Source organism: Pelophylax lessonae (assembly GCF_965119305.1).
Source record: "Pelophylax lessonae genome assembly, chromosome: 5".
Lineage (NCBI taxonomy): Eukaryota > Metazoa > Chordata > Amphibia > Anura > Ranidae > Pelophylax > Pelophylax lessonae.
In genome coordinates, this window is record NC_138772.1 from 117,983,933 (window position 1) to 117,998,231 (window position 14,299).

Here is a 14,299-nt window from a genome sequence, read left to right on the forward strand (position 1 = left end):
AGTGACGCACACGCACCCATCCATCCACATGATGTACAGTTAGGGCCCTATATATTTGGACACAGGCACACTTTTCATACTTTTGGCTCGGTATGCCACCACAATAAAGATAACATGAAACAATCCAAATTAATTTGAAGTGCAGACTTTCAACTTTAATTCAAGGGGTTGAACATAAACATCAAGTACAAATTTTAAGAACTGCGACCATTTTTATACACAGTCCCCCCATTTTCAGGGGCTCAAATGTAATTGGACAAATGAATATGCTCTTAAATAAAATGTTCATTTTTAATATTTTGTTGAGAATTCTTTACTGGCAATGACTGCCTGAAGTGTGGAACCCGTGGACATTACCAAAGACTGGGTTTCCTCCTTTCTGATGCTTTACCAGGCTCTAACTGCAGCTGTCTTCAGTTGTTCTTTGTTTGTGGGTCTTTCTGCCTTTAGTTTTGCCTTCAGCAAGTGAAATTCATGCTCAATTGGGTTGAGATGAGATTATTGACTCGGCCATTGCAGAATATTCCACTTCTTTTCCTTCAAAAACTCCTGGGTTGCTTTTGCAGTGTGTTTTGGATCATTGTCTATCTGTATTGTCCAATCAACTTTGCTGCATTTGGCTGAATCTGGGCTGACAGTATATCTCTAAACACTGCAGAATTTATCCGTCTGCTTCTGTCACATCATTATTAAGCACCAATGACCGAGTGCCACTGGAAGCCATGCATGCCCATGCCATCACACTGTCTCCACCATGTTTTACAAATGGCGTTGTGTGCTTTGGATCATGAGCTGTTCCAAGCCTTCTCCACACTTTTTTCTTCCTATCATTCTGGTACAGATTATTCTTAGCCTCATCCATCCAAAGAATGCTTTTCCAGAACTGGTCTGACTTTTTAGATGTTTTTTGGCAAAGTCAAATCTGGCTTTTCTAGTCTTCAGGCTTATGAATAGTTTGCACCTTGTGGTGAACCCTCTGTATTTGCTCTCAATAAGTCTTATCTTGATTGTAGACTTTGACAATGATACTCCCACCTCCTAGAGAGTGTCTTTCACTTGTTTGGATGTTGTGAATGGGCTTTTCTTTACCATAGAGAGGATCCGGCGATCATCCATCACTGTTGTCTTCAGTGGATGTCCAGGCCTTTTTATGTTGCTGAGCTCACAAGTGCGTTCTTCTTTCCTCAGAATGTAGCAAGCTGTTTATTTGGCCACTCCTAATGTTGCTGCCATTTCTCTGATGGGTTTCTTTAGTTTTTGAAGCCTTAGAATTGCCTGTTTCACTTGCATGGACAGCTCCTTTGAACGCATGATGTAAGTTCACAGCAATACATTCCAAATGCAAATACCACACTTAGAATCAACACCAGACCTCAATCGATAAAGAAATAATGAAGGAGTAGCCCACACCTGGCCATGAAACAGCTTTTGATTTAATTGTCCAATTACTTTTGGTCCCTTGAAAACAATGGGATGCTTATTCTTAAGAGCTGTAATTCCTAAATCCCTCCTCCAATTTGGATGCACATACCCTTAAATTAAACCTGAGAGTATGCACTGGCAGCCCATATCCATTATATAACTATAGCTTGAACACTTTTTGGTAAATACCTGAAAAATCTAAAATTGTGCCTGTGTCCAAATATATATGGACCTAACTGAAAAAGAAAACGTGATTCATCAGAGCAGGCCACCTTCTTCCATTGCTCCGTAGTCCAGTTCTGATGTTCATTTGAACATTGTAGAAGCTTTTGGCTGTGGAAATGGGTCACTATGGGCTTCACAGTCCCATACACAACAAACTGCGATGCCCATTTTTTTCTGCTTTTACCACATCAACTTCATGGGCAACATGTTCACTTGCGGCCTACTATATCCCACCAATTTTCAGATGCCCTTGTAAGGAGATATTACCTGTCAGTTGTCATAATGTTATGGCTGATTGGTGTATATTTATATATACACATATATATATATATATATATATATATATATATATATATATATATATATATATATATATATATACAGTACTATGCAAAATTGGCTGGTAGGCAGGTGCGAATAAATGCTGTAAAGTAAGAATGCTTTTAAAAATATATATTTTATTTGTTTATTTTTATTAACTTACAAACTGCAAAGTGTGTGACCAGAAGAAATATCTAAATACAATTAATATTTGGTGTGACTACCCTTTTGCTTCAAATCAGCATCAATTCTTACACTTGCACGTTTTATACACTTGCACAAAGTCAGGGATTATGTAGGATTAGAGTCAGTTGTATGAATAATCAATTATATCAAGCAGGTGCTAATAATCATCAATTTAATATGTAGGTTGAAACACAGTCAGTAACTGAAACAGAAACAGCTGTGCAGGAGTCCTAAAGTAACAGCCAAACTCTGGTACTAAGGTGAGATTATGGAAGACATTTTCATGTCACAGTACATACACCATGGCAAGACTGAGAATGCAATGTAGTTATACTGAATCAGCAAGGTCTCTCCCAGGCAAAGATTTTAAAGCATCGCTATATTCACTCTCCTGCGCTGTGGGATAAGTCTCAAAGTGGTATCAAACTCCTATCTTGACATATTACTGCATGTGGATAATGTGCTCCTCAAAAGACTGGGGACGTCTGATATGACTGTAAGCAGGGGCATTGCTAGGTAAGAAAAAGACCAGGGGCTTCAGCCCGAAGGTAAATTTGATACCCCCTCCCACATTTTAAAGTAAGTCCCGCCCAAGCTCCACCCACTGCCCCACCATAAAATGTTATAAAATGGGACCACACGTATGTTAATCTCTCAACTTTCTAATCTCCACTTTTACTTGTAACTCTTCCCATAAAAGCAATTGATAGCACCAATTATGGCAATCAGGGTGCCCCATGTAGAAACCTTTCTGGAAGCTCCTATGGAACTGCTTCAGCCATTTTCAAAATAGCAGAGGTCCCAGAACATCCACAAAACACAAGAGAAAATAATTTCCCAGTAGCCTAGATGAAGCACCAACACCAAATCTTTCCAAATTAGCTGTAACCAGAAAATGGTGAGTCACTTCCTCTATGACTCCCTGGGAAAGTTGAACATTAAGGGCTTGTTCAAGAAACCGTGCACAAAGGAAAATGTTAAGTGTTACTTATCTGACATCACACTAGCAAAAGATGAATTCTAATCGGTTGTCACAGGGATTAGGGTGCCTTTGTACAGTTTCAGTAAATTAGGTTGAAAGGCTGCAGACTGTAGACTTGATACAAGTGATGGTCACAGACTGCAGACATGATGCAAGAGATGGTCACAGACTGCAGACATGACACAAGAGATGGTCATAGACTGGAGGCATAATACAAGAGATGGTCAGAGACTGCGGACATGATACAAGAGATGGTCAGACACTGCGGACGTGATACAAGAGATGGTCAGAGACTGCAGACATGATGCAAGAGATGGTCAGAGACTGGAGGCATAATGCAAGAGATGGTCACAGACTGCAGACATGATGCAAGAGATGGTCGGAGACTGGAGGCATAATACAAGAGATGGTCAGAGACTGCGGACATGATACAAGAGATGGTCAAAGACTGCGGACATGATACAAGAGATGGTCAGAGACTGCAGACGTGATATTAGAGATGATCAGAGACTGCAGACCTGATACAAGAGATGGTTAGAGACTGGGGACATCATACAAGAGATGGTCAGAGACTGTGGACAAATGTACAAGAGATGGTCAGAGACTGAGGACATGATACAGGAGATGGTCATAGACTGCGGACGTGACAAAAGAGATGGTTAGAGACTGCAGACATAATACAAGAAATGGTCAGATACTGCAGTTATAATAGAAGATAGAAAAGCACTAGGGGGGCCGGAGAGCACAGGGGAAGCAGAGAGCACTGGAGGAGCTGAAGGGCCGGGGGGGCCACCGGAGAGCATTAGGGGGGACTGGAGAGAATTAAGAGGGGGGTTTGGAAAGCATTGCAGGGGGGTTAGAAAGCGAGGGGGGTGGAGAGCACTGGGGTGGGGGGTAGGGAGCACTGGGGGGGCAGGGAAACCCAGGAGGACAGAGGGAACGGGGGAAGGGGGGACTGGAGAACACTGGGGGGAACTGTAGATCACTGAGGGGGGGGGGCAAGGAGCACTGACGGAGCCAGAGAGCATGGGGGGAGAGCTGAAAAGCACCGTGGGTAGCTGAAGAGCCCTGGGGGAGGGGGGCTAAGGAGCACATGGGGGGCTAAAGAGCACTGGGGGGAGGGTGAGAGTGGGGGCTGAAGAGCACTGGGGGGGAGCGGTAGAGAGGGGGGCTGAAGAGCACTGTGGGGGGCAGGAGAGAGGGGGGTCTGAAGAGCACTGGGGGGTGTTGAAAAGTGGGGGGGGTGCTAGACAGCACTGGGGGGCCAGCAAAAGAAGTTGTATAGGAGGGGCGGTGGGGCAGCTGCATATAGAGGATTTGATCTTTCCATATTCCTCCTGCAGCCGCTGAATGCCTGCAGAAGGGAGAGGAGGAAAATTAGGCATTCAGCGGCTGCAGGAGGAATTTGGAAAGATCAATTCCTCCATATGCAGCTGCCCCTGCTGATTCTCCTATCCAGTCACACAGGGAGACTTGCTCGGGCACTCACCTTCTTCCCTCTGCTGCTGCCGCCGCCTCTGAACTTCAGCCCGAAGAAAAGGGAGGTGAGTGGAGGCTGAGCCAATTCTAGGCGTCGGGGAGGAATTAGAAATCCTCCTCCGCTCTGAGCAATGGGAGCCTCTCCTGCTGGCTGCTGTTGTCACGTGACGAGTGACATCACTGGTTGCTAGATGCCAGGCGATACTAGCAACCAGTGTGGCAGGCCAGGCAGTAGAGGCCCTACGAAGAGGAGGAGGAGCATATTGGACACTCAGGGCTAATAACAGTAAACGATCCACACAAAACCCGGGGCTTTTTGAGGGCTTACTCGGGGCTGTAGTCCCGGTCAGCTCCCCCCCCCCACCCTCCCGACGCCACTGACTGTAAGCATAGGATAACAAAGAAGGCGCATGGGGCAAGCGCATTATCTTCAAAACATGTTTTATTAAATGGTATGAAACTGAGGTGAATGTACTCACAAACCAATGCTTGCATCATAGCTCAGACATAACATCATCTGGTGCTGTCACTTTGCAGATCCTCCTTTCATGATCTGCAAAGTGACAGCACCAGGCTGAGAGGCATGTAATTTGACCATAAAGTTATTTAGCTATACCAGTAGTCATTCAGACAAGGCTCTGATGAAGAGGGTAACCTCGAAACGCGTTAGCCAATGTGTCTACGAGCATTGTGAATTTCCGTATATGGACTTAAGCAGATGATGTTATGTCTAAGCTATGATGCAAGCATTGGTTTGTGAGTACATTCACCTCCGTTTTATACCATTTAATGAAACATGTTTTGAGGATAATGCGCTAGGCTTATTTGTTTCCAATACTTAAAGATTTTAAAGCAGACTGTGGTTTCAAGATGTGCTGATCAAGCTCTTCTGAAGAAGCACAAAGAAATGGGCAACGCTAAGGACCATAGATGCTGTGGTCTGCCAAGGAAACATAATGCAGCAGATGAATTGTTTCATGCCCTTGTTTCTTTGGCATTGGAAGATGTCCAGCAGTGCCATCAGCACAGAACTAGTGGAAACTAGTGGGACTCAGGTACGCCCATCTACTGTCCGGAGAAGTCCAGATAGAAGTGGTCTTCACGGAAGAATTGTGGCCAAAAAGCCATACCTCTGAAGTGGAAACAAGGCTAAGTGACTCAATTATGCATGAAAACATAGAAACTAGGGTGCAGAAAACTGGCAGCAAGTGCTCTGGACTGATGAGACAAAATGTGTTAGTTCTCAAAAATTTTCCTTCTAAGACCCATGCCTATGCTGGATTTTCCACATTGGTGTTATTGGAAGCCATCAAATCAAACCTCTGTGGTAATTCTACATTTAAAGTGGTTGTAAAGTCAGAAGTTTTTTTATCTTAATGCATTCTATGTATTAAGATAAAAAGCCTTCTGTGCTCAGGAGCCCCCCCCAATACTTACCTGAGCCCATCTTGATCCAGCAATGTTGCAGAAATGTCTCTGTTGCCCGAGACTATCCGTCCTCATTGGCTGAGATGGCAGCATGGCGCCATTGCTGTCAATCAGATTCAGTGAGGAGAGAGAGGGAGAGGGAGAGGGAGAGGGGCCGGGCCATGGCTCCGTGTCTAAATGGACACAGGGAACTGCAGCTCGGCCTGGTTGCCCCAAGCTGCTTGCTGTAGAGGCACTCAACAGGAGGGAAAGGCCAGGAGGGCCAAAGAGGGACCCAAGAAGAGAAGGATCTGGGCCACTCTGTTGAAAACCACATCACAGAGCAGATAGGTAGGTATAACATGTTTGTTATTTTTAACAAAACTGACTTTACAATCACTTTAAGTGTCAGTGTATCTTACATTTAGTCCCCCTTAATGCCTTTTGTATGCTTTATGTGAGGTGTTGTCCTATTTTTTGCACCTGTGGAGTGATTGTATTTGTTGCTCTTATGTTTTCTTTTTCTTTCTTTTTAGTATGTATTCATTTTTATAAGCTTTTAAAACCTTTTTTGCAATGTTTTTTATTTTTCTGTACTACTTGAAAAATATTTTTAGGAAACTAAGATTGAACACAAAAACTGTGTGAACACAAAAACTGTGTGAACACAAAAACTGTGTGAAAATGTATGTCGAACAATTTATGTTGTTTTTCAGGCAAAGGATTGTCACACATATTGATTTGATTTGGATTTCTCTTCTGTTCATTTACTTTCCATTTTGTTAATTGATAAAAATAAACTATTAGGGCTCTTTCACACGGCCGCTCCTTATGTCCGTATATCACCTCATCCGTTTGCGGGTGATATACGGACATAATGCTTGTCAATGGGATTGCGGATGTCAGCGGATGATCCGCTGACATCCGATTTTTGTCCTTTCAGTTCTGTTCCATTTTTTGGAACAGAACAGAACCCTATTTTTCTTCCGTTAAAAAAACGGAAAGGAAGCAAAATCGGATGTCAGTGGTGTCATCCGCTGACATCCGCAATCCCCATAGACATACATTATGTCCGTATATCATCCGCAAACGGATGGGATGATATGTGGACATACGGAGCGGATGACACAAGTGTCATCCGTGTCCGTCAAAAGAAAAAGTGCCGCAGCGGAAGAAGAAATCAGAGCGGCCGTGTGAAAGAGCCCTTACTTATATTTCTGAAAGTATTCCTAATTTACAGCTTTTTTTCACACCTGCCTAAAACTTTTGCACAGTACTGTATATATATATATATATATATATATATATATATATATATATATATATATATATATATATACAAAAACAACTTTTTAAAAAGTTAACAGACATTTATAGTATTTTTAAATTAAAAGGTGCCTTTGCTAAACAATATGAGGTTTACTCCTCCCTACAGACTATGCAAAAAAATGTTTTTATAATGGATTAGCTGTTTTGCAAAACTGCTCGAGTATTTATATCCATCTTTACTGCAACTCTGAACCTTGCCACAACTACAAGCTGCTGTTTGGAGATGCGGTAATTAATTCTGATGATTCAGTTTAGTAATCTGTCAACCAACAGCAACTTTTTCACAGTACAAAAAGCGCCAGCATGCCACTGGCAATACAATTATAATAATATTATTTATATTAAAGCAGAGTTCCACTGGTTTTCGTGTTTATTAAAAGTCAGCAGCTACAAAAAGTGTAGCTGCTGACTTTTAATAAATTCACACTCACCTGTCCCACAGTTCAGCGATGCGGCTGGTGGGAGCCTCAGTTCTATCCCTCTTCTCCCCACGGTGCCGGCATCTCTAGTGTGGGCACCCGGCTACAACAGCTTGTGGCTTCACTGAGTCTTGAATGGACGGGCAATCTTCTGAGACCTGTGACGAGACCCAGAAGATTGCAGAGAGGGAGGGTGAAAGGAGAACTTCCGCCTGAGACGCCTAGGAGGCCCAAGCAAAAGTGGGAGCAGGTACCTGTCAAAACAAGGTACCTGCTCCCACCCCCAAAACAATAACATGCCAAATGTGGCATTTCAGGGGGTCAGGAGGCCTTAAAGCGGAAGTTCCACTTTTGAGTGGAAATACGCTTTAAGGACAAGGCTTCTCTTCAAAAAAGGTGACCAATCTATCACATGGAAACTTTTTCAGAGGCCACAGGGATAAGTATGAATGTATAATTTTAATAATGATTAAAAAACGAATTTCAAATGTTGGTAAAGAAAACTACTATAAACGGGTTCTCTTGTATTCTTGTTCTGCGCTTGGTTTGTGTTCCTGGTGGTTTTTGTATATTATTTGTTCTTCTAATATGTCATGAGACCTGTAAGAAAGGGAGCACAACATTGTATTAACGAAAACATAGTGGAAGGCGTTTGATAAAATAAAACTTTCTGGTGTTATGGTCACTGCACAAAATTCAGGAAAGCCTTTTGCAACAATTTCAGTAACAGTGCTGCCATATGTAACAGTTTCATGTGGTTCTTGTTTGTATTAATTTTACAATGAATTGTCATGGCTTCAACAGATTCACAAATAATTATCTTAAATTCATAGATAAAGATACAAAAGACTCTCTTGTTTTAAGTTACTGTTCTGAACAGGAATCTGGTAATATATACCATTTGTACCATCCCCCAGATGATGTCAGTTATGATGAAACGCGTGGGAAGGGCCTGAAGGGCCCGGAAGTTTAACTGGAAGTGAGGTAATATCATGTTTTAGTGCAGTTGAGAGTTTATACAGCACTGATTGTATTTTTTAATTTCATGTGAGTGTATTAAAGTTGTCTAGTTGGATTTCACACTATGTGGAGTTTATGATTCTTCTTTTGGGTACTCATCTGGTGATGCTGGTTGGAGAGCTTGTGTTTATTATAGCATCCTTGCCAGAGTGACTGATTACATTCTGTGGAGACCATATTTCCCAATCCGTGGAGTTAATAACACAAGTGAAAAATTACTCTTTAAAATATTAAAGTCATATAGCTCTGGTAAGCTGCATTAAGCCCCAGTGTGGTGGTATGGTGGTGGTGGTGGTGTGAGAGGTGTTCTTGGAGGACTGCTACTCTTCACAACTTACCTTTTGGGCATTCTTCTTTTTACTATCTGTTGGTTTAAAAAACCTTTTGATTGTAGCGCACCACATTTTTTGCCCATTTATACATGTACCATATAGTCATGTGGGGGGTAGTGAAAACAAGGGGTGAATCACTGTTGTGACCCATTCAATTGAGCATGTTTTAGATTAAATTACACATTTTATGTTCAATAGTTTTTTTTTTTAAATCCTTTATCACGTTTCCCTAAACAGAAATATAATGAATACTCTAAAGCAGGGGTCTCCAAACTTACTAAGCAAAAGACCAGTTTACTGTTCTTCAGGCTTTAGGAGGGTCTGGACTGTTGCCAGTGGGAGTAGAAAACTCCCCAGGATCCGTGGGCATAAACAATGCCCAATCATTGGCTATATTAGGAGACCCCATTGTTGGTATCAAAGGGAAGAATGGTGCCATTGATGGTGTCAGTGGGAGAAAGGTTGTCCCATCATTGGTGTCAGTTGATGGAATAGTGCCCTGGGCCCCGGGTTATAGTTTGGAGACAACTGCTTTAAAGCTTGTCTTATTACACCCATACCTTAGTACTCCATTAGCCTCATGTGTATGGTCCTGCAGGTCTCTATTTCGTGTTTCAGGAAGGAAGAAGCAGAGGAGGCCTCCAACAATGGGACCACTTCCAAAAATGGCCATAGGGATAGCAGAGTGATATTTGTTCAAAAGACTAATAAGTGGAGAAATTATCCCACCTATCCGAGCTGTCATGGAGCAGATACCTACTCCATTCTGCCTGCAACAAAACACAGTTGAACCATTAAAATAATAAAAGGGACTAATGCGGAAAGCATGAACATTCTTATCTCTCAAGACTCTCTTATCTAAAATTTGTTTAGCTATTCTTGCTACAATTTTTAAACACTGTCCATTATTCTCCAGTGCCTACTGACAGCAAGTATCTTGCAGTATCCACTACAATAACAGTACATACTTTAAACCTGCCTATCAGACTCACAGTGAAGTCCATATGCAGTGACAAATGCCGCTGCTGTTTTCAGGAAGAAGTTATTGGTCTTCAAATGGCTTACTGAACATGTGAGTTTTTAGCTTGTTTTGTCCAGTGATAGAAGAAACCAGATCATCTTAACAATAAGCTGCTTCATTCTGCAGTGTTCTGCAGATAAAAGTATTGCTAGACCTGAGAATGCCTAGAAGTTAAGGCCTGCAATTGCTACAAAAACAAAAATGAATACACTGTCTCCTCCCATTATAGGCAAAGACCTGAAGCTTACTACACATTTCTTTAGTGTCTGTAAAAGTGCTAGATAGTCAACCCTCTAATAAGGAAATCACCCCTTCAGATGGAAGAACCAAAAATTCACCACCAGAGCACTATGCAATAGTCTTTGCCTAAGAGGAGAAAAGACAATGAAAAACAAGCTACTGCTGGTGAATGGATGACTGGGTGAGGTTCTATGAGGGGTGGAGGGGAGATACTGCTGTAAAAGATAGGTTGAATCATTGTATTGGTGGTTGAAATGCACATGCATGAAATAATATGCCATAATATGAACATTTTGTGTAAGTAGAAACAGCCATATCTATGGATATTATTTCTGAGAATAAAGCTTTTGATCTATTATGCAATGTTTACACATTTCCAATTTCTTTGACTTCAAATTTTTGATCACTGCTTCATTGACCATATCCAACCAGCCCTCCATTCCGACTTTAAAGCGGTAATAAACCGCAGTTTAAAAAAAAAAAAAACTTCCCCTGCAAGGCAATGTCATGAGAGACTTTCCCTAAAACTAAGCCCTCCAGCGGCACGCTCTCACCACTGACAGGGCTTCCATCTTCCCCTGGTATTCCTTCCAGGTTCGCGGCCTCGGGCTACATGAGTATGTGCACAGGAGCCGACGTTTATGGCACAGGCTCTAAAGGTCTAGCACAGTATACCGGACCTTCAGAGTGCATGCGCCGGTGACGTCACTGGGTGCATGCAGTGTGAATATCTCCTAAACAGTGAAAGGTTAGGAGATATTTATAGTTACCTACAGGTAAGCTTTATTATAATAAAGCACTACACTCCTGTTGCTCTGACATGAGAAACAGTAGAATCTCTCCCCACCCCTCCCCTCTTCTGTTTATTCACAGAAGGTTTGCATTTTGTGAATGGGTTCACATAATACAAAGCACTCTGTGATTGGGCAGGAGGAGGGAAGGGGCAGGTACAGCAGTTGCATGTGACTTTGCAGCTGCTAGAGCTGGGACTAAAAGGTCCAGGGCCGGCGCACCGGAAGTATAGCAATAGCTCTGCTCCTGGTGCTCAGTAAAAATGTAAATGAAAGACATGATATGCACTTCGCTGAACTTAATCTATAGCAATTTAGGACATTTTACAAAGTGGCTGACTTCCTGGAGTTTGGCTTTACCCTGGTTAGAAAAAGTAGGCAGCTAGCAGCTGAGGAGTATATTATGCTGCACATACTCCCACATTTTAATTTATTACTGCACCGGGTCGCTGTAAATGACTCACCTGATAATTGTAGGAAATAGTTCTGCAGCATATATGTAACAGATAGAAAATGAAGCTGCAATTGCAAATTTCCCAATTACGGCAAGCACTGTGATTACAACAGGCAATGCTAAGGAAGAAGCCAAAAAACAATAACAATTATATAAAGCTTTCATAAAAAAGGGAAGTCAATTAAAGTACAAAATCTTATTTGAGCCGTAGTATATATTTTATTTTGGAAAAATAACAGTACAGTGTTTTGTAAAGACAGGACAGTTCCAGTAAGCAGTTTGACTAAGTTTATTCCTATAGTAGAAGCCAATATTTTTGTCCCCTTAGAGACCTCCATCATTCCATAGCTATAGACATAAAGTATAGACTAGAATACAAAGAGACAATTTATACTGCTGGTAAAAGAACAGTTTCCAACTTTTTATACTGTATGATTGTTGCATTTTTTTCATGTAGCATAAAGTGGCTTAAAAACAATCATTAGAAAAACCATACTTACTTCTCGGTATTGCCGTTATAATAAGGCAAACTGTTCCACCAAGTAATAAACACATTGATTGGCTAAGTTTCCGTCCTAAGATTTGCACTATGAACATGGATCCAAGACGAGCTGGAATTTCTACTGCTCCAAATATGAGCTGGGTGAGATATATATCCAACCCAAAACTGCCGACATTCAGGCTCAAACCATAATAAACCAGGCTGTTCACAAACCTAAAAAAGACAAAAAAATAGAAAAGCAGAAGGGGGAAGATGGGGAAGAAAAAAAAACAGTCACTAGACCTTGTAAAGACCACAATGAGAGTTCCAGAGATAAAAATAATGATTCTACCCACTAATGAATACTCACAAGTGAAATATTAGTTTTGCATGTAGCGATGAGTTAAAAAGTATTTATGAAGAAAAGTGAGACCCAATTCCAGCCAAAATCTATTGCTCATACCATCCAGGAATATATTTACAAAGTCAACACAGGCCACAATATTCATCATAGAACATGCCGCGTGAAGAACTGTTTACTTGCCAATAACGGGCTGTTTGTTTTTGGATGCATTTCTCGGCAGGCTTTTCCATAGCATGCCTCTGACCGCTTTAAAGTGGATCTAAACCATACATTTCAACAACGACTAAGGACGCTAAGCGCAGAACGCATCAGCTGGCATTGTATGCTGGGGGCATTGACCTTGTATTGATATATCAGTAAAGGGAGGTCTGCTTTAGTCAAATAGACATCATGGAGGGGGGAATGATTCTTTGTTTTTTGTGGAACATTTACTGACGCCTAAAGTGCCTGTTCAGACTATCCATAATAGCACTAGGGTTGTTGATTTGAATCCCAGCCACGGCACTATTACTGGAGCTTGCATGTTCTCCCTGTGCCTGCGTGGGTTCCCTCCCGGTACTCCAGTATCCTTCCACACTCCAAAGACATGCTGGTGGGTTAATTGGCTTCTGTCTAAACTGGCCCCAGTATGTGTATGTATGAATGTGAGACAGGGACCTTAGACTGTAAGCTCCTTGAGGGCAGGGGCTGATGTGAATATACTGTACAATATATCTGTAAAGCACTGCGTAAATTGACGGCACTATATAAGTACCTGAAATAAAAAATTATTACCCATTCTAATTTTCTTTTGTGGTCTATATCCTTTGTACACCTTTCTACCCACCTGTCAGTGTGTCCTGAAAATGAGGGAAAATCTCTTCACAGCTGAATTCCTACTGCGTATGCGTGAGCCACGCTGTGCCTTCTGAATGGTCCCGTAGTCTTCTGGGACATGTGATGTGTCCCAGAAGACTGTGGGGAAAGGGAGGGGGGGGGGAAACTTCTGGCTCAGATCGCCAAAGTGATCTGAGATGGAAGTGGGAGCAGGTACCCCCAAAAAAGTGCAAAATGTGGCAGTGGAAAAAGGGAGGATGCAAACAAGTGGAATTTCCCCTTTTGGGTGTAGGTCGGCTTTAAGTGTTTATATGTAGCATTTACTTTACATTACATTTACATTTGCTCAGGTCCAAGTATTAGAAAAGAACTTACCACACAAAGCTCATAACAAGTGTAACTCTTCTTAGGGTTGGAATCCTGAAAAGGTCTAACATGTTTCCCGATTTTGTTTCTTTTTCCTCCTGTAGCTTAGAGACACAATATTATACGACATCATAAGTTTGATAAATGACTACAATGGTCAGTGTCATGAACAATGAACTCTTCAGTTCACCTACCCTGAGATTCTCTACAGTATGATGCTGCCATTATTTGATACACTGGAAAAGGGGAATTCTAACTAGTAACTGAGTGTAGAAGGACATACATTGCAATAAGGACTGTGGAAACTGCATTTTAGTGATTTAGTCTTGCTTGCTTCAGGTACATCTGGATAAAATGCTTCTGTAAAAGGGAACCTAAACTGTTTTTTTTTTTTTTTTTAGATTTGGATAGAATGGTGAGGGGTTAAACCCACTGTCTCAGGGTAGATTCAACCCTCTATTTGCACTGGTAACCATTGTCACCAAGACAGGGGAAAATCTGACATTTTAAAATTGTCATGAGAGCAAGAGGTGAGAGAAAATGATTCACTGGTGGAAACAGTTGTAAATGAGAATTCTCCTACTTTCTGTTGTGTCCCCAGGACAGGAAATAAAAGGGAAATGTCTTTGGCAGCGTACAGCAAA

General features: G+C 41.7%; 1 protein-coding gene across 1 annotated transcript in view; it reads right to left on the reverse strand.

The window, feature by feature from the left end:
- Positions 1-8,210: 8,210 nt before the first annotated feature.
- Positions 8,211-14,299, reverse strand: part of LOC309556903 (solute carrier family 22 member 13-like) — a 44,308-nt gene continuing 38,219 nt past the window's right edge. The window contains exons 6-10 of the mRNA XM_082259460.1: positions 13,665-13,759; positions 12,129-12,343; positions 11,639-11,747; positions 9,683-9,892; positions 8,211-8,370 (exon numbers count right to left, since the gene is read on the reverse strand). Of these exons, the coding sequence (XP_082115586.1) occupies positions 8,277-8,370; positions 9,683-9,892; positions 11,639-11,747; positions 12,129-12,343; positions 13,665-13,759 (723 nt within the window). The 3' untranslated portion in view covers positions 8,211-8,276. The remainder of the gene's footprint in view (positions 8,371-9,682; positions 9,893-11,638; positions 11,748-12,128; positions 12,344-13,664; positions 13,760-14,299) is intronic.